The sequence below is a fragment of the Chiroxiphia lanceolata genome, chromosome 12 (genome assembly GCF_009829145.1).
Source record: "Chiroxiphia lanceolata isolate bChiLan1 chromosome 12, bChiLan1.pri, whole genome shotgun sequence".
Lineage (NCBI taxonomy): Eukaryota > Metazoa > Chordata > Aves > Passeriformes > Pipridae > Chiroxiphia > Chiroxiphia lanceolata.
Genome location: NC_045648.1, coordinates 10,724,942 through 10,752,669, shown reverse-complemented (window position 1 = coordinate 10,752,669; position 27,728 = coordinate 10,724,942). Strand labels below are relative to the sequence as shown.

General features: G+C 36.6%; 2 protein-coding genes and 1 long non-coding RNA gene across 4 annotated transcripts in view; 2 read left to right on the top strand and 1 right to left on the bottom strand.

Annotated features, from left to right (window-relative positions):
* FGF7 (fibroblast growth factor 7) overlaps positions 1-2,600 on the top strand; it is a 28,115-nt gene extending 25,515 nt beyond the window's left edge. For both annotated transcript variants that reach the window (XM_032700495.1, XM_032700496.1), the window contains exons 3-4: positions 1,196-1,299; positions 1,666-2,600. In XM_032700495.1, the coding sequence (XP_032556386.1) occupies positions 1,196-1,299; positions 1,666-1,860 (299 nt within the window). In that variant the 3' untranslated portion in view covers positions 1,861-2,600. The remainder of the gene's footprint in view (positions 1-1,195; positions 1,300-1,665) is intronic.
* Positions 2,601-7,688: 5,088 nt separating this feature from the next.
* Positions 7,689-14,833, bottom strand: LOC116792984. The gene is made up of 3 exons (XR_004359331.1): positions 14,755-14,833; positions 10,359-10,489; positions 7,689-8,293 (listed from the first exon to the last, which is right to left on the bottom strand). It is a non-coding gene; the product is annotated as an uncharacterized LOC116792984 (long non-coding RNA).
* A 2,716-nt stretch (positions 14,834-17,549) lies between these two features.
* On the top strand, positions 17,550-26,187 carry DTWD1 (DTW domain containing 1). The gene is given in 8 exon segments (XM_032700497.1): positions 17,550-17,803; positions 19,101-19,155; positions 19,516-19,776; positions 20,791-20,934; positions 21,323-21,596; positions 25,365-25,590; positions 25,844-25,889; positions 25,891-26,187. Coding segments are annotated over 7 exon segments (1,035 nt in total). The 5' UTR covers positions 17,550-17,803; positions 19,101-19,137; the 3' UTR covers positions 25,957-26,187.
* The last annotated feature ends 1,541 nt before the right edge of the window (positions 26,188-27,728 follow it).

Below are 27,728 nucleotides of genomic sequence, written 5' to 3'. Positions count from 1 at the left end.
AGAAAGCAAAGGCCATCACAATATAAAGAAGTATAGGAAAGGAAAAATATCACATATATTTAATGCCTTCCAAAAAAACCCCCTAATTATTGAAAAATTATTATCACGTGTGATGGCTGTGAAAAGTCAATGCAAACTTGGAAGGGAAAAAATGAAATGTTTTTTTAAAGAGGAAAGTCATGGTTCAGGTGAGAATCTAACACGTGCCTCTGTCTCCCTCTCGCTCACTTGTCTCCTCCACACCGTTGGAATTTGCCTGGAGTTGCTGCCTTTGAAAGATCCCATTTTGGAGAACAAGTCACAGGACAGTTGCTGTGGCAGAGTTCTGTCAGTGACTCAGTGTGGAAGGAAACGGCTCAAACTCAGATGTATAACTCCAAACTATTGCTTAAGACGACATTAATAATATTTAATCTTGAAAACAACCTGGTGTTCCTTAATAACTTGCACCAACCATCCTCTCACCTTTGCTAAATTTTTTTTTTTCACTAACATGAGAATATTTTTTATGTTGCAGGTAACTTAAATGTATCATAGTGACCACAGAGATATATACCAGGGAGATGAAAATAAAACAGTTTATAGAAAACAACACTAAATGTTTTCTGGGTTTGAATAACTAAGTTCTTAGAGCAGCCTTTAATGATTTTCAAATACACGTATCTTTACAGCTCCAATCAGTCATAAAAGCACACAAAGGTCAGGCAAATACTTTATCTTATTTAAGACACTGTGTGGTCTGTTTTCTATCACTCACAAGTTCTAAGGTTTGAACTCTTTCAAGGAGATGATACTGCTACACAAGACTTCAAAATAAAGGCTTGACACAAATTCTGTGAACCTTGACAACTGAGCATATATTCCAAATGGAACCACAAGGCTGATACATTCTAAGATACACTGATTCTTTGAAAATAGAAAAATTTTATACTGACATCACAACTTCAGAATGTACTCAAAAATTATCACCATTCAGTTTTTAAGCGGTTTTATGCAGACACGATCACATACAGGGATTTTTGAAAGTCCAGCCCTTTTTTCACGTGAATACGCGTAATTTTTCCATTTTTCAAGAACAATTGCTTCAGATTTTCAATAAACACGGAAATATTACTGAATATTAGTTCAGCTAAACCTTCTGAGTTGACTGGAGAACAACCAACCGTTTTACAGCCCTTGCCATGTGCCTTTGCAGGTATTCTAGAAATCCGAACGGTGGCAGTTGGAATAGTGGCAATCAAAGGAGTGGAGAGTGAATACTTTCTGGCAATGAACAAGTCAGGAAGACTCTATGGAAAGGTATGGATGCAAACTTCTCTTATGTGTACAGTCACCCTGTAAAATCTTAAAGATACACATTTTCAGATGCAGCATCTGCATGGTTTTTTATAAAACAGATTCCTAACAAAGTAAAATGTATCCTGTACTTATCTCATACATCCCATACTAGACTTTTATGCCCATTTAATAAATTCAATTATTAGAGCTTATATACTCCTTCAAAATATTCAACATTCAGATTTCAGGAGTCAAATTTATTTATTAAAATATTAATAATACACAGGGTTTATAATGCATCTCCCATTTTCCCCTAAATATTTAAGAACACTTGCACTTATCTTACTCTATGTTATTATTCACTATGTTATTATTTACTCTCAACAGAAAGTCTGCAACGAGGACTGCAACTTCATAGAACTGATTGAAGAAAACCACTATAACACATATGCTTCTGCAAAATGGACACACAAAGGAAAGGAGATGTTTGTTACACTAAACCACAAAGGGGTTCCAATGAAAGGTAAAAAAACAAAGAAAGAACACAGAGCATCCCACTTTCTTCCTCTGGCAATATCCTAATCACAAATGATCTATAAAGAACTAGTTCCAGCAGGAAGATTAATTTTAAGAAGACTATTTGACAAGATATCAAGAGAGGCTGGAATACTACTGAGAAACTGAACAAGCTGGACTTGCGCATTTATGTTTATTTTTAAGAGACTACATGAAAAGATTTGAAAATATACACAAAACCAGATTTAGTAACTAAAAGTTGTAAAAAATTCTAAAGAGTTGTACAATCATTATCTTAGTCATTGTAACTGGGTAGTTTCTTAAATTAATTTACCCTGAAGAATAAGTCATTACTTGATTATCTGATAATATTTTATTTAAAAAACCTATCTGCTTCTTAAATATGGCTGCTATAATAATAATAAGCAGATGATAATGTTGTGTAAAATATGTCAGACTTTAAGGCTGCTGGAATGAGTTGTCAGATTATCAAGTCAATAGAAAATGTGGAGGCTGAGCAGTATTTTAAATACTTCCCCCAAGAAACTGATATCCTATACATAAACTATATGATCAGAAAAAAAATATAATCTTGTAAATGTTTATTGTTGTATTCAGATAAAAGAGTTAGTTTGGAAAAATTAAGTTTACTCTAACACAAAATGTTCCTATCTATTAATGAAACAAATACCTAATGCTGCTCTAAAAGATGTTTCAAATAGTGTATGTAAAATAAAAATAGGAATAAATAACGTACTTCATCTCACTTTTCACAAATTAACATTTTATATAACGATGAAGCAAAAATTCAGACATATTAAGGTTTTTTATGTAACATATCCTATCTTTTGTATAATTCCTGTTAGGGCATACAGCTTTCAATATTATTTTTCCATCCTTATACATGCTTTTTCTGTTGTTACAGCATTAAACTTTATTTTAAGTTGTATTTGAACTTTATTGTTTTAAGTTATTTAAATGTTATTTATAAAAAAAGATACTTATTAAGCTGCATCTGTTTCATATGCTTTTAATTCTAAAGGAATAACAAAATGGTCTGGCTGAGATGCATGAATTTTTTTCTGTGACCAGACACAAAGACTAGTACACAACCCTCCTGCCAACATACATTGGATGGCAGACAAAAATGACAGCCTGCAGCAAACCACACAATAGACATCTCAAAAGAAACAATGCAAAAATCTTAAAAATCTTTGCCACATACTCTTGCTGATTAAAGGCTCAGAGTTATGCCAGGTAAAAGAAGGTTACAGTTCCAGCAGGTAATGGAAATAACTCTCAGATGGTAGAACCAAAACTCACAGATACAGAAATATAGATGAGCCTGCAGGACTAGTTTGAAACTGCAGCTAAAATCAGTGTGACCTGCTGAAGAAAAGACATCTTAGTTTTCCAGCTATTAAAGTGTTCAACTAAGCCCTACATGACTAATGCATTATATCATTTCATTCTGCTCAGTTTTCCCCACATGTTTTCTTGGTAGTGTGATAACTGCACTTAGATAAAGATCACCAAAAAATGAGCTGAAGCAGCTGCCAGATGACTGGGATACAGTCAAGTTAATTAATAATGGTCTTAAATGTCCTATGCTGCATTACAAGTGTTTAGAGTCTACCACTTTTTCCTACAGGAAAACCTTTCTTTTGAAGAGCACTCACAGAAAACAGCAAAAATTCTCTTTTTAACAAATATTTCTTTTTCAAAAAAAAACCTGTCTAAAAATAGTGTAATTTGAAACCTGATTATGTTATTAGCAAGTCAAAAATCAAAGAAGATATAAAGAGATCCTTGCAGGAAAATGTGTCACTACAGCTGTATCAGTAAACCTTCCCTGTGCTCTTGCTGGTTTATCTATCACATGTTCCATGATCACAACAGACTGTACTATGAAAAGCTTTTTTGCTGATAATTGTCTGCACTCCTTTCTGTGAATATATAAACATGAAACCAAGTTCACACTCATGATCAACATTAACACACCAGCAGAAGTTTGTATACCTAAACTAGATTAGCTGAAACTTTGAAATAAAAATGAAAATAACATCTCATTAAGATTGTGCTTAAAAGCTCTACTGAAGTTTGAATGAAAATGTAAGCACACGTTTATATATGAATATATATGTAAAAAACCCTTAAAATTAAAACCAGATGTGGACAAGCTCTTTTAAAAGATCTTTTGATTATGTAATTGAAGGATATAGAAACACAGTCATACAATTCCTGAGCCCCAGCTGTAATTAGCCTTTACTGCTGACTGCTTTCTCTAATGAATCCCTATGTTACCACCATTACCAGGTAAGCCAAGGCTGCTTTATGTTTTACAGCTGTCATAACTGAAATGTGTCCTGTGAGGGAACTGTTCACAGAAAGACACCTGACTGCAAATGATGCAATTCTTCAGTACCACAGTCATATGGCCTTAAAACTGAGCAATTTTCAATGTAGCTTTATGTCAGAAAATCTCTTCTGAAATACTTATTTTTAACTCAGGAAAAAAATCAGTTTAGTGCTAAAACTAGAAAATAATAATCAGAAAATGTAAAGTGATGATCTACAGCAGCGAACTATTAAAAGACAAGGATAATAAAAAGAAGCTATTAGGATTTAACAGGTATTCAAATAGATGTCAGAAATCCTCACAAAAGCCTATTACATCAATTACATCACAATTTAATGTTAACATCAACATATAATATACCATGTGGGAGGAAAACACGTTTGTATGAAAAGAAACAGATACTCATTTCTAGATATGGCCCATTTATAATACTAAAGGTTCAAGCAAACCCAAACAAAATGGTTATAAAAGCCAACCTCAGTTGTAATTTCTTTGCTTTTCCTTCAGAGGCATTGGTTTGCATGCAGCTTTTTATTTTGTTTACCACCAACACTACACGGTGTGCACAGACTGGGGTTTAGGAGTGAAACACAAGCTCTGAGGGTTAAGCAGCACCTCCAACAGCCACTCACATTTCATGGGAACTGCTCCATTACACAGGCTCTTTAAATTTAATTAGCAAGGTTCTACTTAATTACTTATCTTTTGCATTAGTGCTGATAAACACTCTGGGACACAGCAGTGGGCAAATCTCATCTGAGGAATCTCACAGAAGGCTGCAGGATATCCATCCTTGGAAGTTTTCCAGGTCTGACTGGACAAAGCCCTACACAATCAGTGTGGGCTCTACTTTGAGCAGGAGATTGGACAAGAGACCTGTAGCACTCTGCCAACCTAAATGAGTCTAGATTCCATAGGAAAGCTATTTTTCTTGAAACAACGACACAAAACACATTTTCCACGTTTGGGAGATAATTACACATTTGTCTCATCACTTGTGTGTCATTAAAGGTATGCAAAATGGTGTAAATACACAATAAAAAATGACAATTGGACAATTTCCATGACTTTTTAAAACACCTGATATGGTAAAACACGGTCTCACTTCTAGTTCTGTTGCAAGTACTTTAAAACACTGTTCTGCACAGCATCTGTAATAATCAGATTACTACATGATCCATTAATTATTAAAATACACTTGTCTGTGTTTTAAATTACTTTTTGAAGAAAACATGTATATTCTCTTTGAATAAGCTGAAGCAAAATGTAAGTTAATATTAAATCAATAAAGTAATGAGAACCACAGTATTTCATTGCACTCAATGAGCAGTATCTGAGTAGTCTAAATATTTCTAAGTCTAAATAAATAAGCCTAGGATATCTTTCTCCTCACTACCAACTTTTCAAAAAACATAGCAATTTCATAACATATAATATGTAGAAAACAAATTAGATGATTTTCCCCAAATCAGGAAAATGGCCATCATCAGAGTTGAGATCCATACTTAGAAATAATAATGTACTTTTTTTAAACTAACATTTAATAGCAAAAAAAAAAGGAAATTCAACTGTTTACATCACTGGATGATTTTTAAAAGGTAATAGTTATTTAAATCTTAAATTGTTTACTTAAAACAGCAGAGAAGGTGAATTTGTTAGCAGAAAAAAAGCTAAGTTCTTTCTGCTGTTAGTAGAATAATGCTGAGAAACAGGACTGTATTTAAAGCAAAAACTCAGATGTGAAAATATTCAAGGAGTTACACAGGGTTTTTAACATGAGATTTATATTAACCTTAATAATATCCTCACAGCAAAATTACTTAAAAAGCTTTTTAACACCATACATTGAAATTCATAGTCTTACATAAAATAAAACTTCAGAATTTAATTATAAATATTTGGGAGGTGAGGGGGGGTTAACATAGTATTAAAGCTACCAAGTGTTAAGTCTTGAGCTCTGTAAATAACTTCACAATAAATACCTGGCTGAGGAAAGCTGGCTTGTAAATCTCAAGCATTCCAGACACTGAAATTCCATAACTGCTTACATTCCAGACCTAAAATGGGAGATTTCCTTCAATTCTGTTTGGAAGGCAGATCCTAGCTTACCAAGATTCGTTGTTTCATTAAAGAAACTCTTTTATTTAGAGGCCTGGCACTTCAAAAGGATGTCTTTTGACACAGAGGGGAAAAAAATACTCACTTCAGATGAAATTACTTCCTCATGAGAATAACTATTTATCTCCAGTGCTAAGCAGAAAAGCAGAGGAGTTAGAATGAAGATGCATAAACTTGTCACATAAAGGTTACAGTGTGTTCAAGCTGAAGTCCAATATCAAATAACAATCCTCACTTTTACAATCATTTCTCAAACAGTGTTTCAGTGAAGATGGGGAAAGACCTGAACACTGAGCTTTATTCAGTGTAGTCCAGATCTTGGGGGACACCAGGTACCCAGGGGTTGGCTGTTGGCACCTAGTGACAACTTGAAGGGTCAGGTGAAGTAGACTGCTGAAATTCAATGTATTTCAATAGAAAGTACATACCTAATGTACTCAGCTCCAGGAGGAGAGTAGGGATCTGCATTACCTAGTACCCAGATAGCTTTGTGAAACTCATTACAAGTTCACTTTACATAGAGCAACAGCTTCCTCATCTTTGAGGAGTTAGGCTGGTCAGTTTTAAGGCTCAGTCCTCTGCAGACTAAGCTTTCTGGAACTAACAAAGTGTGCAAAATTAGGAAAATATTTGTGTTACTTGGGTGTTCAGAATAGTGTAAGACTAAGACACAAAAACATCTTTTTCAACTTTTACAAAGTAAACACTGAAAACAGCTCATTCTACAGACCAGTCTTCAGTGGTTTTCATCTCAGTTTTGTGACCATGTGCCATCACTGCACTGACATAGGCATGGTATGATGTTCACTGAGCAAGTCCTGCAAGTCCTTATGGAATGTCTTATTTCCATATTGTTGTTTCTATACAGAAGCAAAGGCATTACTTCCAGCCTATATCCCTAACCACAGTTCTTTCATTCTCCCACCTTTATTTGAAAGAATTTGTCTCACTTTATCCACAGAATCACAGACTGGTTGAGGTTGGAAGGGACCTCTGGAGGTCACCTGGTTCAACCTCTCTGCTCAAGCAGAGGAGCCAAGACCACATCCAGATATTTTTTTGAATATCTCCAAAGAGAGAGACCCTACAACCTCTTTGCACAACCTGTGCCAGTACTCAGTCACCCTCACAAGAAAAAGATGCTCTTTTAGCTGGTGCCCGTTGTCTCTTGACCTATCACTAGGAAACACTGGAAAGAGCCTGGCTCAGTTCTCTTTTGCACTCTCCCTTCAGGTATTTATTACATTGATAAGTTCTCCCCTGAGCCTTCTCTTCTCCAGGCTAAACAGTCCCAGTACTCCCAGACTTTACTCATGGGGGAGATGTGTCACCCTTGTGGCCCTTCATTGGACTCTCTCCAGTATGTTCACATCTCTCCTGTAACTAAGGAGCCCAAAACTGAACACTCCAGGTGTGGTGTCACCAGTCCTGAGTAGAGCAGAAGAATGACTTCCCTATTCTTCCAACTAATCCAGCAATATCTTTAATACCACTAGAAATGGTTTTTATGGTGTTACATAGTATAATTTTAATTAGAATTCAGGACCAAGTCTCTTTACAATTACAACTGGCTGTCTAAGCATAAACACAACTCACTATTACCTTGGACAGCACCAGTTTGGATGGTCAAGAATCTAGTCATCAGCTACTCACTGCTGAGTTTTCAGGGCTCATCTACTGGCCTTTGAAACCTGGCTCTGCTACAGATTTCTCATATAACTTTAAGCAAGCCATTTTCAATGTCCTATTTGATAAGTAAGAAAAACAAGTTTGAGCCTGGTACACACTGCTAAAACATCAAACACACAGCCACAGTGGCTTTAAATTACCTGACTCATTACACCAGGGCAGCAGAGGAGCTGGAGCTGTTTCTACCCACACTCACAGTGACTTCTGTTGCTACAAAGGACACCACACTGTCCCAGTTAGGTTGTTGTCTCTGTTCAAGGTGGCAAACAGGGTTGGCAGCTTGTTTATGTCTGCTGTGATATCACAGCACAGCACAGGAAAACTGGATGAGAGCTGTAGAAGAAAGGGAACATTTGAAAACCATGGACACTCAATTCAATGTAAGACACACTAATATGACAGCCAACCTGCCTATGCACCCTATTCCTAGGGATTTCACAAAAAAAACTAGACACCCAAGTGGATCTGGACAAGCAACTGCCTTCTCAGTGGTCATACAGGAGAATAAGGGATTATTGAACAAAACTGAGAACGCCGTGAAAGCCTAAAGCAATAAAGTGGATCACTGAACAGGGTATTAACAGGGAGGGCTAAAATAGTGAGGCTTCTCCCTTTTATTTTATTGTCACTGGAAAAAACAAGTCATTATATCTTGGCAAGAAACATGAAGAAACAACAGCTTTGGTGACTTCAAAATTACTGTCATTAAAAACACTCCCTATGGTTTGAAGTGTTATTATAATCAACAGCTGAGGTGATTTATTGTACCTGCTTCAAGAATAATCACTTTCTACTCGGTTTCATATTCTTGTTTTCATATACTAGTAAAGTAATACAATGACCAATATCTAAAAGTAAATATGATTATATCAGAACAAAACCATTTGAATGTATAAAAATTACACAAATGTTCCCACTGGGTTTAGGCTTTGAGATTTAAAAAAATACCCAAATGTTCCCCTGTTCAAAAACATGTATACATTTCTGTTTCTAAAAACTGTACTGCAAAGTGAGCAACACACAAAAAATGGATTCTGTAAACAAGAATTTCCTTTCAAGACCATAACTCGAGAGCAACACTGACTTTCAATTTTAAAGAAACCACGTTAATTGTACTTGTAAAGAAACACTGAAGTAAAAAAGAAAAATTATTCTGGAAAGCTAACAGGCAACACATAATGACAATTTATTAAGCCACAGCTGTGCATAGGCAATCCATACCAAGATTCTACAAAGCTGTATCCATTTGCAGAGACTAAATCCTTCAACTGGGTCTCAAAGGGAACTCTCCTCTTTGCTTAGAAAGCCCCACACAGTTCTTTTACCTCCACTTGAGAAGAGAAAGCTTTATGGGAATCATGGTACGGGACAGAACACCTCCCTTCCTCTGACATGTCTGCAGTACTTAGTGCATTCAGGGTCTCCTGAGTACAGCATGTTCCAAAACTTCTCTCCTTAGCATTAACAGGCACAACCCTCTATCTTTTCCTAAGCATTGAACAGAACTCTAGAGAAAATCAGAGTGATACCATTGAAAATGGCAGGGGCTGGGCAGTGGGAATGCACATTTATGAGTTTTCACTCAGATGTTTTCCTCTCAATTGTTTTGCAACAAAAATAAGGTTTTCCTACCTTAACAACTGATCTAAAACCAGAAAAGCACATGAGCACATGAAAAAAAAAAGGGGGGGGGAGGCAAGATTGAGAAAAATTGTGGTTATGGTTGGTGAAGGAGGACAAAAAGGAGCAAGAGAAGACTGTTAGCATAAAATTATGGCTGTAGATGATTGAAGGAAAACAGTAATTTCAGGGAGGGGGAAAAGAGAAGAAACTGGCTCCCCTGAAGAAACAAAATGCTGGGTAACATTTGGAAAGGGAGCAAGTTAGAAGCAACATGAGCACAAGAAGCTTGAAAAAAGAAGTTAAAATAGTGGCCATGAGGAAGTACAGTAGGTTAGTATGAAACAATAAAAGGCAAGGTCTGATCCATCAGGACAGTGAAGCAGAGGCTGGAAGGCAAGGCACACTGAAAATGGGAGCCAGACACCAGAGAAAGGAGTAGAAAAAAGATTAGCTGTCATTACTATTAGAAAACTGATAAATCAAACCAATCAGATTTTACTAGATGGAACATAAGCAGATCCTTTAAATACTTTGTAATATTGTTTACAGCTTAATCAAATAGAAGTATCAGTATATTGGCAGGATATATGTTTAGAGTTGACCAAAATTCACGATTCATTTTTAATTGCTTTAACATTTTGATTTTGTGCAAAACAAACTGAAAATATTACTAATAATTTCTGTTGACAATTAAGATTTTGCAGTGTGCTCTAAGTTCTATTCCAAAATGTACAGTCACGTGCATTATGTGTTTAAAAATATTTACAAGACTTACTGGCTGCTGCAGAACTGGCAGATGCAGCAGCTTGTGTGTTAGCAGTAGCATCTTCACTGTATGATTTACTGTGGCAGCCTTAGAGCTTTTGAGATTCCATTTCTTCCACACCCATTTCTTTGGTTTTAGATCTGAAAAGAAAAAACTTAATTTAGAAAAATATTTATGTTAATTTTGAAAATCACCCGATGAATATTCCCAAATGAAATTAAAATTGCTTTGTTTCCTGCCTAAAATGGGCACATTTTTATGCCCACGGTCAACTTTCAGGCATGGGTTCCAAGCCTGTTAACTGAAATAATTATATTCATATAGTTAAAGTTAACCAGAACAGTTTTTGCTATCTCCCTTCTGCTTCTGCTTGGTTTTGCACATGGCTGAATATCCTCACTTTGTGGTTGTTCCAATTCTGGTAATTCAATACATTTGCACAGGTTTTGTTGAGGTTGTGAATTATTCTCACAGCAATACTTAATTGACTTTATTCCGTGGTTTTCAGAATTCATTCCACTAGAATTTTACACAGCTCCCACACCATAAGTCTCATGCAGATACAGAATTTCTGCCATAGCAGTGGTCTCCCAGAGTCTTGGGATTTTTTCTGGTCTGACTAAATTTCAGTTAAATCTGTCCATTATCTATTTATAGTGGTTTCACATTACAGAGAATACTGTGGGCTTACCCAGCTCTTCCAAGTTAAAGACCCATTAGGAATTTGGAGCATATATAACTTTGATGTACGTAAACCTTCTCTAAATTAAATTTTCAGGGTGATCTTTTTCTACATACAATTTTCTCTGTCTGTAACTAAAAAGAAAATTCTGCCCAACAAACAGTGACTGACAGAGAGAAAGGTTTTGAGAAAAATATTTCTGTATTTTATATCTACTTCAAAAACATATTTCTATTGCATTTGTCAATCAGCTTCAACATACAAGATAATGAAATCCACATTGCCATGAAATCTAAATAAATGAGCAGTAAAAATAGAAATCTGCTCTAAATCTAAGTTTTGGAATGGATATCAAATGACATATGCAATCTAAAAATCATAAACTTTTACTGTAAAGACATGCAGATATTTAATGGTAATATAATAATATTTCCACTAGAAATTTCTAGGACAGGTACAGTCTGAATCCTGTGAGGATATTTATAAAAAGTGGCCATTTTTTATAGAGAGACACCTTCAGGGCCACCTACAAATAGCTGTTTTTACCAAAAACATTTTGAGATGTTTGATCCAGTTTTATTTTTCTTAAAGAGAAATAAAGCCATGGATAGTCAGCTCAGATTCCCTTCCAGGTTATGGTTTAAACTATTTGTCCGTATTTACACACCAACAATCAGTATTAAGAAATCATAATCATCATTATTAGTGAGCTGAGAAAGCCAGTTTTGACAATAGTATTGCTAGTTCTGAATTTTCTCTGTGTGTATATATGTACACAATTACCAGGGGAAAAAGCAATAGATTCTCATTGAAATGCAGACCTGGTGGAAGGAAAAAAAACTACTAATACCTGATAGACACTAAAAAACTAAGTCTGCCAATGCCCCCTTAAAATCATCATCAAAACATTTAATAGATTCAGGAAATACTTCACAGAAAGCAACATAAATGACTTGCAACGAGCAATCAGGATACACCTGACAAAATAACTGTATCTAAAAAGTCTGCAAAAGAGATTACAATTTTTTTACTTAATGTAAAAATGTTCAAGTGAACTGTAGCAGTTGCAAAGACCTTCTGCCAAAGAAAAAAAAAGTATAACCTTTTGTTATTTGTGTGAGACATTAAGCAACTGTACAAACAAGAGGGGAATTCACTTCTCAAAAACTTACTTTATCAATGTAAAAGTCAAAGTTCCCAGTTATGCCTGAACTGGAGGATGCTGATTTCAACAAATTACATAGTTTCAACAAGTCCTTAGGGTTAAAATTAGGATGCAGAATAAGTAAGATTTGCTAATATTTAACTAATTATTATATTTAATGAAAATCAAGTAATTCTTAAAAGAACCTAATTTAATATTATAATTTAATTTTATTATTCTTACATTATATGAGCTCAAAAAAAATCCCTTTACTGACTGCCCATGATAATTTCTAGCTTTTCCTCACCAGTTCTGGTTGCTCTCTCTGGTTCCTAAATGCATGTGCTTCCAGCTCTCTTCTGCAGCCAAAAGCTGCCAGTCTGGATGCAGGTAAATTGGCTCATGTGTCATGTTAATACTTTCATGAGCTGAAATGCAGCACCTACCCATATACCACTGAAAATGCTACTTGTACTCTTACCTCAGAAAAAGCATCTTCAGCGTCCCCAGGAACACGTAGAAAATATGCCACAAAATATTGCAATTCTGTCAAGAAGTGCCAATAGGATGTTAATATTTCTTGCATCTTCCTTATCTGGGTATATTTGCACCTATTTAAGCACAAATAAACAAAAAATTTTAATCAGTCCTCCAAAGGTGTGTGGCATTTCAGAAAGCAGCATCAGCTTCTGGCAGTGTATTATAAATATCTCTAACAGGAAGAGCTGTAGATTATAAACTCATATGAAATTTTTATCCAGTGCAAGTAATAAGATCTCCAGCCATTCTTTGGATGTCAAGGCATTAAGCTTTGCTTAAAAAAAAAAAAGACATTTCATATTTTGTAGGACTAGTGATTACTTTTGTACATTGTCAGCTTCAACCAACATGCTTCTCTGTGTGTGTTTTTAACACTTTTTCTCAAAAATCTTGCATTTGTGCACATGTTTTGTGGCAAGTGCTATCGACAGGTCACTCTTTAGACATAGAGTTTATCAAGGCTGCTCAAGAATCTGAATTTTAAATCTCTCCTTCACTCTGCACAACTTGTTTCTTTCAGCTTGACAGTATTTGGACTTGGATAAATGACAGGAATTAGGTTTCCTTCATTTATAAATGTGAAGCAGTCAAAATTCACTCAGAATATTTACAGTATTCTTCAGTCTGATCAGGTAGTAACTATCTTAAAATAGATTGTGACATTCAACCAGTGCAATACTAATTAATGATAGGTTAATGTGCAAAAAATTATTTTTATTAATAATAACAACTTAATATGCAAAATGGGTCAAAAGTCAGGACTGCAGACTATGACTTCTCACTTGCCTGCAAGGGAAGTAACTAAAGTATTTAAAGCCATACCTAATTCCCACTGAAGTGAGTAAAAGATAAAATCAGAGAGGTCAGGGTTGTAATAACACTATAAACTGCTGTTTACAATTTTTGTGGCTAAGTCAGTCATCATATTTACACAGTGTTTAGAATTTCCATTACCCAATATATCTGAATTCATGTAGCCTTAGAAAAATTGACTGACTCAGTTTGGTGTCGGAGATATTTCTTTGACTTCCAAGTCAAACCATAGTCATTACGCAGAATCCTGTGTACCTTTTTACATGTAAGGCAAAAAAAAATCACCTATATATTCCTAACATTTGACTTCTCAGCAATATATTTGGCAACTGTGAAGGTACTTCAGATAAGGAGCACTGGTCTGAAACCGATACTTCAGGTGACTACAGATATCTTTGGAGATATAAAGAAATAAAGAGGACAAATAAAGAGGACTTTTTCAAGTTGGTTTTTTTCTCCCCCAACAAACATACAGAGAGAGGTGTAATCCCACTTCTGGATCCAATAAAAAAAATTTAATCTTTCTTGTTTTATCCATAAAAAGAATTAAAAATATGTAACACTCCTGTGCTTTCCCCATCTCACTTGTCTGAGTCAGAATTTCCTCTGTAGCAATTTGCTCTGTAACAACGTCTTAAAAAAATTAGTAAGGTTTAGGTAGAAATAGAGGCTGGATTGATAATTTTATTGATTAAAAGCTCTAATCAGGCAAAGACTTTACACATATCTGGATCTACATCTAAATGTGTCTGCACACAAAATTTATCACACTGTACAGTCCTCCTGCATCACTGGAATGACTGGAAGGCTTGAAAGTCACCATTTTGATCTTTCTATATGACTCATCTTTCCTTCATAACACCAAGAGCTGTGGAGAATGTTTGCACAGACTTTTGCCTGCGCTTTATTTAGGCCTGAAGAAAAATGCTCCTAAAACCCAGGCAGAACTGGGACTTTGGCTTATTAGACTTTTTAAAATTATAAGCTTGATTCTTACAACCTGAGGGAAAGCTGTAAACACTTATCTGGGCCAATCTTTCAGGTACTCTTTTCAAGGATGTTCCTCTAGATAAGCTGGGCCACTGTAACGAAAATACTTTTTCAGCACAGTTCTCTCGTTCAGTGACATGGGTCAAATCTGAGAGTGGACTGATGTTCAGTGGAACATGTTCATACACACATTTACATATGACACTGAAGGAATAATCTTTTTGTAGCTTACCCACCAAAGAGAAAGGCCCATCAAGAGAGAGGCAACTCAGCCATTCCTTCTGCAGTCAGTCCATTGGAAAAACTGTTATTCCTGAAAATTACACAAATGCAAAGATTAAGTAATCTGTGAACTCTATTTTGCATAAAGAATTGTAATAGGAGTGTAAATGCATATAACATCTAAGAATCTCTAATTTTGGCACCACTGTAAGGAGACTGTGATTTCCTCCTGTCCTATGTACTGCATTCAGAGGTGATTACATCATCTCCAGGAGACAGAACAACTGAAATAGGCCAGGGAGGCCCATTAGAGCAGACATAGAGTAATTAAAAAGACTATAACATTTTAGTTAGACAAGGAGATAACTCAAGAAAAAAAGGGTCATTATGTTTCTAAAGAGACAAATAAAATCATGTGCAATTTAAGTTCTCAGAAAGGCCAGTAATGCCTTCCATCTGTTGAGCACAGCTTTGGAAGCACAGGAGGAAAGTCTGTTCCTTGATCTAGCACAGAATTCAAACAAGCAGCCCAAATATTTGAGCAAATTGTTGAAACCAAAGGTAGTTGTTTGAAGTTAACCATCAAATTGATCACTTTCCTGAAATAACTTAGTAAGTGTTAATACAGAGTAATTCATGTGTTTTTAAGCCCTCTGATAGAGCTGAAAGACATCAACATGTTCTATCTTAATAGCAGGGCAGCAAGACAAATTATTTCTTTAAAAAAAAAAAATCAGTGAAATGCTATTGAATGTAAGGAAGCTATTGATACACATATGTTCATTCTGTGATTCTGTGACTTCAGGGTAAAAAGGAAAAAGGTAATAATAGCTATTAGAAATTTAAAAAAAAAATAATATTTTATTCTTACATTATCCCTAATTAATTGTTTCCATTTTTATGTCAAGTTGCTCTTTATACTGAAATGTTCCACCCACCAAAATATTTTCGCACATTTTTTGTTTCTTTGTTTCTGTGAGAGAAGCAGTTCTGGTTCAAAGCAAAATGTGAAAAATATGTAAGGGCATTTAATCAGAAAGGTAGAGCCTCCATTTCCTTCTCAGTACCTTCATAACATCTATACTATTATTATTTATGCACTTCTAAAATACACACTGAGGAAAAAGCAACAAATCTGGCACTGTTCTTACAGATTTAGTTTTTAGTTTAGATGCTGGGAGCAATGGGAGAGTTTCAGATTAGCCAAAGTTTTCACTGAAATCAATCAACTGGTATCTTCTGAGTTCAGTATAACTGAAAAATCAAACTTTGGAGTTGCATCTGAGTAGAAATCAAGTGTGAGAAATGCTGGTTTGGAAAAGATAATATTTTTTAGTGTATTCTGAAATTAAGAGTCCCAAACAAAAGCGATCCATTCCTAAAATATTATTTCAGTATCGCAGTTTTTGGGTAAATAACTGTATAGAATAAAAGTATACAAAGGAGTAATTCAGATTTCAGAGCCTGATTTTAAATTACGAGGAAGCTCAGTTTATTCCCAAACAAGTTCTGCACTAAGCACCCAAAGAAATAATTCAGAGATGGTAAACTTATCAAAACCCACTAAAATTAAGTTTGTCAAGAAAGAGTTTTAGAAACCATTATAAAAGTCTTCTTTTGTCTAATAAACATTTTTATTTTGCCATCATTAACTACTGAACATCACAAGGTATTGTCACAGCGTAAGGTAGTAAAAAATATGGATGGGGAAATGTAGCTATTTTTCCCTACTACTGCAATGTATGACATGCTGCCAGCATGAAGAACTGATCAAGTCAAAACAAAACAAGTAATAACAGAATGCTGGTAGGCATTCTCTGCCACTGGATGTAATACCACTGAAGTCAGTGAGGTTTTTGGGGTGTAACTGAGATCAAAGTTTGGCATAAAATCTGCCTATAATGTCAACCTTTCCCCCTAAAGCTACTGCAACTAATACATCACAGACCTCATTTCACTGAGAGAAATATTCTCTATACCAAAATTACTGTTTTAGTTTAGTCACTTCAACCTAAAAATGCAGTTACTAAAGACTGAATATTGGGTAAACGCTTCTGTGGGGCAGCATCCTCAACCAGGCCAAGGAATTTCACAGAGCAGATCCCATGTCCTCTTTGGAGAGAGAGACGCAGAACCAGCAGCAGGCACTCGGTATGCTGTAAGTATACTACTAGGTGGGGGGAAAAATACAGGTAAAAGAAAAATCCAACTGATCCAGCTTTCCAGGAGTTGCCAAGGCAGTGACACAAACCCGCAGCCTCCCGCCCCAGCGGTTTCCAGGCTGTCCCCTCACGGCGGGGGCAGCGCTGGGCACATGTCACAGGGCGGGAAACACCTGGCACTGACCCCGCTCCCCGGGAACTGTGTGTGTGGTTTCTGGTCAGGTTTTTGCGACACAACACGTCGGAAAAAAAATCCCATTCCGGGCGGGAGGCTCCGAACAAACACAAACCCCCGGACAGAGACAGCAGCCGCTCTCAGCCCCGGGCTGCTTCCGCTCCCCCCCCTCCCGCCGAGGCAGAGCTCGGCACTTTCGTTCCGGGGCTTGCGAGGGCCGCGGCGGAGCAGAGCCGGGAGGCGGGTGAGGAAGGGCTGCAGCCGGGCAGGGGATGAGGAGAGGAGCGGGGCGGAGGGCAGGACGGAGGAGGCAGCGCTGAGGGGCCGCGCTGTGCGCGGACGGGCTCGGGCGGCCCGCGGGGGGAAGCGGCTCTGCGGCCGCGGGGCCTGCGGGACAGGGGCGGCTCAGAGGTGCCCGAACGGCGGGAGCGCTTTGTTATTCCCGTGGGAGATCCCCGCCCCGAGCTCTGTGCCCTCCGCTGCCCTCAGCCCGCGGCGCTGTGGCTGCTGCGCTCACCTCCGGGGGCAGCGGCAGCAGGGCACGGCGGTGGGGAGCTCATGGCACCCCACACACCCCCAGAGCTTCACACAACCCCCGAGGTGTCCGGACCGAGGTCCGGAGTTGCCCCCGAGTTGCAGTTGGAATGTGGGGAGAACCCTCCAGCAGCAGCGATTTATCTGGGGTTTGGAGATCAGGTGTAGACGGAGTTATTTACAGTCTTAAAAGTATGTCTGAAGTGAGATTTGGGTCTTACAAGTTGCAGGAACTCTGTTGCTGTCGTTTTCTGCTAAGAACGCAGCTGAACGTGGGCACAGCTCTTATTGTGAGGCCGCAGCAGATCCCCTGTCAGTATCGGTAACAAAAGTGCTTCGAGGTGTCACCCTTGAGCACCACAGAGCGTAAGACATCATGCACTGAAAAGAATCGGTTTGCAGGCTGGGAATGCATGTCCAATTCCAGGGCCTCTCGCCCTCTCTGCCGCTTGAGGAAACTTGATAATAGTGTGGCTTGGTCTGAGATGTAATGTATATTTGCTTTATCTCAGAGGTACTTGAAAGCAAATTGCAGTATAAATTTTGTGTGCATGTTAGATTTTGTGTTTATTTGAATGGACGTCCCTGACTTTTCAGAAGTTAGACTTTGTCAAAAGGAGAGGGGAAGGTGTCAGAGCATACATGAGTATCTAATTTTACCAGACAATAACAATTTTTTCTGGTATTAATTTCAATTTTTTATTGGAAAGCTAGCTGAGTTTTTTGGTTTTATTATTTTTCAATTAAATTACATTTGATTTTATTTAAACAATTAATTTTTGGATCACATCTCAGGAATTATTGTTTGTTTGTTTTTGTTAAACATGACTGGTTTGTGACATCATTTCGTAAGTGTGATCCCTGACATGAAAAAGTAAACCTAAATTAGCTGAAAGTAAATACTTAGAATGACTTTTTTTCATTTCCAGTGATGCAGCACAAAGTGCTAAAGGCAGTTTGTAACTACTGCAGGCTGTGCAGGCTGCTGACTGGGGGCTGCTTTGAAGATCAGAGAGGACCCTGAGTGATCTGTCAGAAGGGCTTTACTAAAGCCTGGAGTGACTCTGAGCCTGAGCTCACAGAGCACTAATTCTGTCTGCACTGGCTGTGGGCACATGGTCCTGGTTCTGCTGCACAGCTCAGAGTACACAGTGAAACTTCTGCACCAGCTGCAGAGGGTGAGACAACACCTGTGTGGAAGAAAGCCTGGAAAAAACCCACCAATGGTACTAAAGAAATACAAACTTGCAGAACAAATCTAGACTGGGTCAGCACTTCCTATCTGGTACATGGAGCACCAAAGCCCTGTTCTAGCTGCTCTAATTGTTCAGCCTCAAGCTTTGCTCTTGGAAGATTTCTTCTATCTCAGAAAGTTCTGCCCAGGAGGGATTTCATTCAGGGTGTTTGGTTGGCCCACACACAATAAGTTTCAGGATAGAGATCTAAATCTGTACAATTAACTTTTCTCTTATGGATTTCTATCCTCTAGGCATGTAATTCATTGTTGGTAGTCATGCTGAAGACTAATGGGATTGCTCATCCAGGTAAACACTGTTTAGCAGTGTTTTCATAAACTTTTAGTCCCTGATCCTAACAACAGAAAAAAAATATATTTCTGCAGGAATTGAGTGGGATAACTTAGTAAAATTATGAACATGCCTATATGTGCATTAAAGAGGCAGATCTCAGGTTCTTTCCAGCTGTTTGTCTCATGCCCTCCTGAAATCTCTTTGGAGTTCTTGGTGCTATAATAACTGAATCAGATGATTTTATTACTCCTTCTGCTGTAGGAAATACCTTCTCTGATGAGTATTTTTTTTTTAAATAGAATAATACAGAATAATTTTCAATAAATTAGTTCATAGTAACTGGATTTTTATTTAACAACATATTGTGTGTTTCAGCTAACCATGTCTTTGAGTTCATCTACACAAGGACCAAAAAGAAGTACTGAGTGTTTGGAAAGCCAAGAACTGCAGACTCCATCATCATTTGAAGATAACCCTCTTCAACAATTACAGTTAGCATCCCAGGAAGTGCTGGAAAAGGCAAAAAAGAGTGGGAGATCAAAATGCCCCCGATGCAGTAGTTCAAGGATGTTTTATTGTTATACATGCTTTGTTCCTGTTGAAACTGTCCCTACCAAAGAAATTCCAACTGTGAAGGTTAATATATCTAATGGATTTTTTGTAATATTCTTGTGTCTTTTAGTTACTGTGGCAGAGAATGATCTGTCTGCAACCATTTCTTTTCTGACTTACTCTTTATGGACATTCATCTTTAACACAGCTTAAGTATGAATAAGCTACAGTTAGATAAAATTATTGTTCTTATTTGAGGAATTGCATGTAGAAATACTGAAAATGGTCCAGCCCTCACACAAACACTCATGTATCTACTAGATGGAGAATACAAGCTGAAGTCACTCAGCTTCTCATTCAACCATGTAGTTCTTGGAAGTTTCTTTACAGTGCTCTTCCTCATTCTTCAGTTTCTCATAACTCTGACCAGAACAGATTATATTGTGAACAAAGAATATGATTTGTCCATAATCAAGAGTGAATTTTACATAAAATGTGAGCTAAAAGGCATTCCTAAATGTCATAGTTATACCATTCAGATAAGCACTCTCAAAATATAAATAAATAGGGTAGTGCCCTTCAGCTAAAATACTTGCAGAAACCACAAAGAGGACTGAGACATTTTGCAAAATCAGCTGGGAACTAAGATGCATTTTGAAGGTACAAGATTGAAAGCATTGTGAAAATACTTTAGAAGTACTTTGGAAATCTGACCTATTAGATTTAGGTGTATTTTCATTGAAATGGCCATTTTTGCAATTGGGTGAATACCTAATAGAGATAAGTATTCATATTTAGAACCATTACATTGCTCAAATTAAGATCCCATCTTACTTACCTTATTGATTCTGTTTCTAGAGATAGTGCCATGCTTCTTCTCAAGTATTTCCAAAAACTGAATGTAAAAGATGCCTCTTGTCACTTGTCTCTACTTTAGTTCCAAGCCTGTTAAAACAAAAATATTGTCCAAAATTGTCAGATATGTTTTAATTACACACCCATAGGGATTTCTCCTGAATTTTGCATAAGATTTGTACAAGTGTTTATACCTCTATATATGATCATAAATATTGTCCTTTTTTATTTTTTTAACTCCAGTTACCTTTGAAGATTGACATTATCAAGCACCCAAATGAAACAGATGGCAAGAGCACTGCTGTGCATGCAAAGCTCCTGGCACCTGATGATGTTACAATTTATAAATACCCTTGCATTCCAGAATATGAAGAAAAGAGACATGAAGTAAGAAAGCTGTAGCACTGTCTAATCACCTTGAATTTCCTCTGTTCACCACCTTGCATAAGTGGATCCATTGTGTACCATAAGAAGTATTTTGCCCACGTATGAACGTGCAGTAAGTTAAACAGCAGTTCATTGAACAGCACAACAGCTCATCATATTGTGCTCATCATATTCAGCAGCTGCAGTATTTAAACTTTGAATTAACATGGTTTTTAACATAAATTTAACATTACATTAGAAAATAGAATATTTTTACGAGATACTTTTGAATCTTGTCCTGACTTAAATGTTTTATAAAGTTTATAAAATTTCTGTTCTTTAATGGAAGAATTCTTGATGTTTTATTAGATTTTGTTGACACTCAGATCTCTCTCTTCTTTTCATTCAGATAGCACTTATATTTCCTGGCCCCAATTCGGTTTCAGTAAAAGATATTGCTTTCCATCTCCAAAAGTACACTAAAAAAGGTGTCTGTAATAGTGATGATGACTGTTCCAAAGAACCAGTTCTTAAGCAAGCAAAAATAGAACCTAAAGAAGAAAAAAGTCCAAACGAATGCATCTCAAGCAGCAGGAATGAAGGCACTGGACTGAAGAAAATAATATTTATTGACAGTACCTGGAACCAAACCAACAAGATAATAACTGATGAACGACTTCAAGGTAAAAAATACAAGTTGATATTGAGATGTTATTGCTGCAGAAATGTTTAAGGGACATATATCTGTAACAGACCTGAGCATGATATAAGTGTATATCTACCCCTATAGGTACATGAAAGATTTGACAGCCTGTTTCAGGGCTGGAAATACTTCCTGAGCCAAAGACTCCATTACTTTCCATGTCATATAATTTGTTTTGCAAAATGATAATACTGAAGAAAGCATTTACATACATTTCTCTCATTTCTCTGTTGGATCAAATCTTGTCTCACAGAATGGAAGCTGTCATGTTAAGACAGTAGAACAGTAGTTTGAGTTATCTCTGAAGAAAGTCAAAGAGGATTCCTTTGCAGGTGGTTCTTTGCTTTTTCAGGAGACCCAGGAGAGCATTTTTGTACACAGTGGTGGCAGACAGGCCACTGAAAGGTGAATGAGGGATTTAGGAGACACAGCACAGGCATGTCATGGCTTGGGTTCTCTTTCTAGTGAAGTTGTTACATTTTGATGATCTCACTACTCTCCAGACTAAAAGGGAATTCCTGCTGGCCCTTTGTACCCTCACAACTCTTAAAGCAGAAACTGGTAACTCTGCAGAAGTTTTTTGTCTTAGGTTCATTACAAGAAGTTTACATTTAAGAATTCTAATTAAGTCCACAAAAGGCAAAACAATTTAGCAATAGCATTCCATTTCCTTGGAGATGAATAGGAGTTTGAAAACACTTTAATTAGTGGAAAAGGTGCACTTAGCTGGGAGGCAGCCTGTCAAGTTTATATGCAATATATATAACTACTAGTGCCTGCTTTACACTGGCTCCTACAAGGAATTTCACAGACTGTCTTCCATGGAAGATGAATGTTGTCTTGCTGTCTAGTCAGTTTATTAAAGAATCCCACATGTTAGTATAATGTATTGGCTAATTAAAATCCTGTTACAAGTATTTAGTTTAACACAAAACATGCTCTATCAACTACACTGAAGTATTACTGTAACAATTAGAGTAATTGCATGTTGCAAGTTTCTGTAAAGCATTTGGAACTTATTTTAAGAGGATGAATTCAAGAAAAGTAACAGGCAGCCAGGGGAACTGAAGATTTCCATGGAAGCTTATGCAGTGTTTCAGTAAAAAAGTCATAATTGGTGTTACTTTGGAGCTCTCAAAGGATGGTTTCCAGTTCCCCCATGACAGTGCTGATCTGGTGGACTCTTCCCTCCTTTTTAGAACATCATCTTGGATCCAGCTGTTTTCCAGTCTCTGTTTCCCTGAGCACCTTTCAGGATTGCTGTAAGGTTTGATAGTGTCATGGAAGTCAGGTTTTTACTTATAGGGAGAATTTTACCCCCCCCACCTCAGGTGTAACAGTTGCACACGTTGCTTTCCTTAGTGCCCCTCACACAAAACATAAATTGCATTATCACTCCTTTTAGAGATTACAGGTTTGACTTCCAAGATGAACAGGGCAGTTTTCTGAGGCATAAACTGATGACATTTTTATGCTGTACCCACATGGAAAATAGAGAACTGTTGTCATTTTTCAGTTCAATTGCAAATGTAGTCATCATCCAACAAAATATTCCTGGTATATTAAAGTTCAAAAAGAAGTGATCATAATTCCAAATAAGTAATTGCCATACTTATTCAGAAAGATTAAGTTACAAGAAATACTGGATGGAAACATTAATGAAGCCAAGAAAATTTAAAGACAAACCTTGTGGTTTGTAACCTTGTATTTATATAGAGAGTAAATCTACCAAATTGTACTGCAAGAGAAAGCAAATGAGTACATCAATCTTTAAAAAAAAAGAGCCATGAGAACTTGGACAAAAAAAGTACTTCTATATCTTCTTGTAAAAGTGGTGTAATATATCTTTAGAAAGCAAAACTAAATCAGTTGTGTTAAAGACAGGAAATATTTGAAAGTTGGTAATGTCTAGGATTGATTACTTCATTAAAAGTGGTCTCTAGATCAGAAAGGAAACAGTTCAATCTAATGTTAAAAATTACTTTCTCACGTGAGTGATGGAGCTTATTGGCAACATCAACATGGTTGTTAAAGAAACAAATTACCTTGATATTTTTTCCTGTAAATTTGATCCACTTTGTATTAGCCAAATATTTTATTAGCTTATACATTAGTATTGTAAGTTTTCATATGAAGGATCCATATTTGTAATGAAACATTGCCTTTGGCTCAGTAAACTCTAACCCTTAACTCCCTCTGTTTTTATTTTTATAAAAAACTACTAAAATTTTTTTGTTTGAAATGAGCTGATCCTGCAGTTGTGGTAAGCTCAGTAGTGTCCATGGTCTTGCCTTCAATGAACTTTTGGTTGTATTCAAACCACACCTATGTGGGAGTTTATGTTGGAGGAATTGTCCCCTGGATTTACTTCACTGCTGTTCAGGTGGAAGTGTCTCTGAATTTGATGGAACTTTTCACTTTGGTTATGGTTGGGAATTCAGGTATTGAAAACTTGTGAGGGAAACAAGCTCAATGCAGTTTCCTACTGCTGTTTTAACTTTCACATGTATAGAATTATTAGAGGTAATAATTAGACTGTGTTGTTTTGAGGGTTTGTTTCCAAAATGCCAACAATAACATTTAAATTGAGGGACAGAATCTTCTGGTGTTCAAGGTTTTTTAAAACACTGTAGTAGAGACTTGTTTTACTATGCAGGGTATCATACATTGCTAACTGCAAAGCAAACAACTAAATCCAACTTGTAGTTACACTGGAAAGAATTAACCATAGTTGGAAGGTAAAAAGTATAGGATTACAAGTGCTGGGCTATAGCCCAGTTTGTGCTCCTGAATTTGGACCCTACTGAAGCTTCTCTTTCCATAACTTCCAAGCAATTCTTAGACCATATTGTTATTTGTACTATTACTTGTGCTAAACCATCTCTTGTGACACAATATCAGATTTTGACATTTAGAAAAAGGTAACTTTACAGCCTGCTCCTGATACTATTGACAGGTGTATACACTGTTCTTTATAATCCAGCTGTCCATCCTGTTTACAAAGTGATTACACATTAAGGAGGCTTTAGGTTGAATAGTTTGTGCATCTTAAAGAACATAACAACCAAGATACACACTTAAAATTCATCTGAATAATAGAACAGTTACAGAGACTATGGCAGATAAAAGATTTTCATGTGCCATACAGACACCAAGTTCCTTCTTTCATCTCAAGTGGGAATGCTTTTAGTTTCTAATAAAGTTAATTACCAGATTCTGTCATACTTACTCCTGAGTAATCTCAGTGAGATTTCAGTTACTTAAGAAGCATAAATTAAAAGTTTCTGGCTCTTGCAAATAGTCCTCAGTCAGGAGCACTAACAGTCTGAAGGATTCTGTTTTACACTTGAAAGTTATTAACTTTGCAAAAGATGAAGTAATAATTTTAAGGACCTTGATGAGCCTTGGTAGGTGTGGGTTTCACTCTTGCCATCTGAAGAGACCCTGCAGTTTACTGAGGGTTGTGAGGCTGTTGGAGTAAAAGGATAACCTGTAATTAATTGTAAATATGAGGATTGTATCCTTGTACTTACAGCACTTTTTCATCAAATTTCAAAGTGGTCCACAAAGAAGGATAAAATTATTGCCTCAGGTTTACAGATGAAAAACGGAGGTACAGGGAGAAATGATTTGCATGCAGGCAGCCAGCAGGGCAGCAGCACAGCTAGAAAACAAAACTAAAGTCTTGTTTGGCATCCTGGCCACCAATCCACATTGTCTAATCTATGTCATCGTTTTATCTTGACAGGGTTGCTACAAATTGAGTTGAAGACAAGGAAGACTTGTTTTTGGCGTCATCAGAAGGGAAAGCCAGACACATACCTCTCCACAATAGAAGCCATTTATTATTTCCTTGTGGACTATCATCAGGAGATTTTGAAAGAGAACTACAAAGGACAATATGATAATCTGCTTTTTTTCTTTTCATTTATGTACACGTTGATTAAAAATGCCAAGTGTTGTGCCGGAAAAGAGTAAGATGTCTGTCTATAGGTGCATGACACAACTTTTTTTTGTAGTGATAAACTGCACAGACATAACTTGTTTTGTCTGACTGAAATCTGGAAATAGATTGTACAATGGCTACAGTGTTTGTCCAGAAGTAACCTGCAGACCTGATCCTTCACACTTGAGGTTGTAGAACTACTCAGATGAGCACTCTGGTCGGAGTTACTTTTTTTGAAAACGGTTACATTTTGCTAAATCTTGCTGGATTTCATCCTACAGGTGTGATGTGCTCACTGTGATGAGCACAGTTCCTGAGGTGGGGATAGGAGGACTTGAGCCCTCTTGCCATAAGGAGTGATCTCTCTAACTGTAAAAATGAATTAACTTGCTAGCTTTTTATTGTTACTAATAGTTCATGTCAGGTGTTTTCTTTTTGTTTTACACAGTAATAAGGATTTCACTTTCATGACATCAAAAGCTTACAGAAATTAATAGGGTGGTATTTAATTGAGGAGAGTTGCACCAATACAAAATGAAAGAGCACATTAATTGAATACAAATTCTGTACTTTCAAAATTAAGTCTGGAAAATTATTCTAGTAATAAAAAAGTGGTCTCTTTAAATATACAGTGTGTGATTTCTGTAGTACCTTTCACATACCTATTAAGATTATTCTCAACTTCTTGGGTAGTTTTAGACTTCTTCAAACAAATTTATTTAAGTGTTTATTACTATTACATAATATTATTCTGGGGAACACTAACTTAATGAATGTCACTATGGCATATTGTAAACAGTAACATTTTGTAGGTGCCACATGCTTGTATTTGAAGCAGCAGAATGGGCTCATTGCACTGCAGGAGCTGTCTGAAAATGTAGATCTTTTTGGAGGACTCAAAGTAATTTGCAGCAACGAGAAACAGAGAAGATGGTGATTCTGACCACGACAATTCTGACAAGGCTTCCTTAAATTAGGCAGACTGTGAATCTGCTGGGGGGGTTTTTTTGCAGTAATTGTGTAAATGTGAACAGCACAAGTGAGAATTTCTCTGTGCAGATGAAAGTTTGCTGGTAGGTGTGGCACTGCTGTCACAGTGGGAATGTGATTTTGTCATGTTTTACTGTACAGCTCATGCTGGCAGAGGCAACAGACCTGAGCAAGTACCTTACCAGCAGTTACATGGATATATTTTTATCATACTGTGATAAAAAAATCATGTTGAAAAAAATTATATTTTTTTGTAGAAAGAAATGTGTCATTAGAGGTACAGGATATGATGGATAAATATTTCTGAATATTCTCAGAAGTTAAGAAAAAAAAATCTTGTCAAATGACAGACTGAAAAATTATAATAGATTACTTCTTAAACAAAAAAAAATAAAGATTTTGTTATCACCTGTAGCATACTCTCTAGGGCACTCTCATGTCCTGGTGAACATAGAAATAGAATCTTGAAAAATACTTCAAGAAAATCTATTTATGCTTACACAGCAATCTATACAGGCCCAAAAACTGATTTGTGCTGTGTTTTAATGCTTCAGCATATTGAAATCACTTAATATTGCTTAAAACAATGCTTAATAATGCTTAAACCAAGAAACAAATACACTTTCCCATGTCATACATCAGATTTGTGTGCTTATCTGCACAAGTGAGTGCACAGAGAAATGCATTTCTGTGGATGATGGAAACAAACCTCCTCCATTTGCAAACAGAAATGCTGGTTATGTTACAGGAGTGCACATGAGATGGGCATGAACTATAACAGCATTAGGGAAACACAGGTCTGAAGTCAGAATGAGAAAGATAATTTTTGTATCTACCTTTATATTGAGTTCATGTGCCAGGCAATGAGAAAAATCAGCAGTCATGTCTCAGTGCTATTGAAACAACACCACTTATTCATTTGGTTCTTATTGCTATTGAGAGGTTATTTTGGCTTTTTAAAATGATTAATGCTATTTCCTTTGGTATGAATTTTGATAGTCTTTTGACATTTCCATCTGTTCTTATGTTTCTTAAACTAAGATTGTTATAATGGTTTTTTTTAAATCACACAAGTATAATAGCTTGAGAAGGAAACTTTCACCCACTTTAAACAAACAAAAATAAAATGAACCCACTGACCTAATGTTTTACAAGAACCAGAGAGAAAAATCTGGG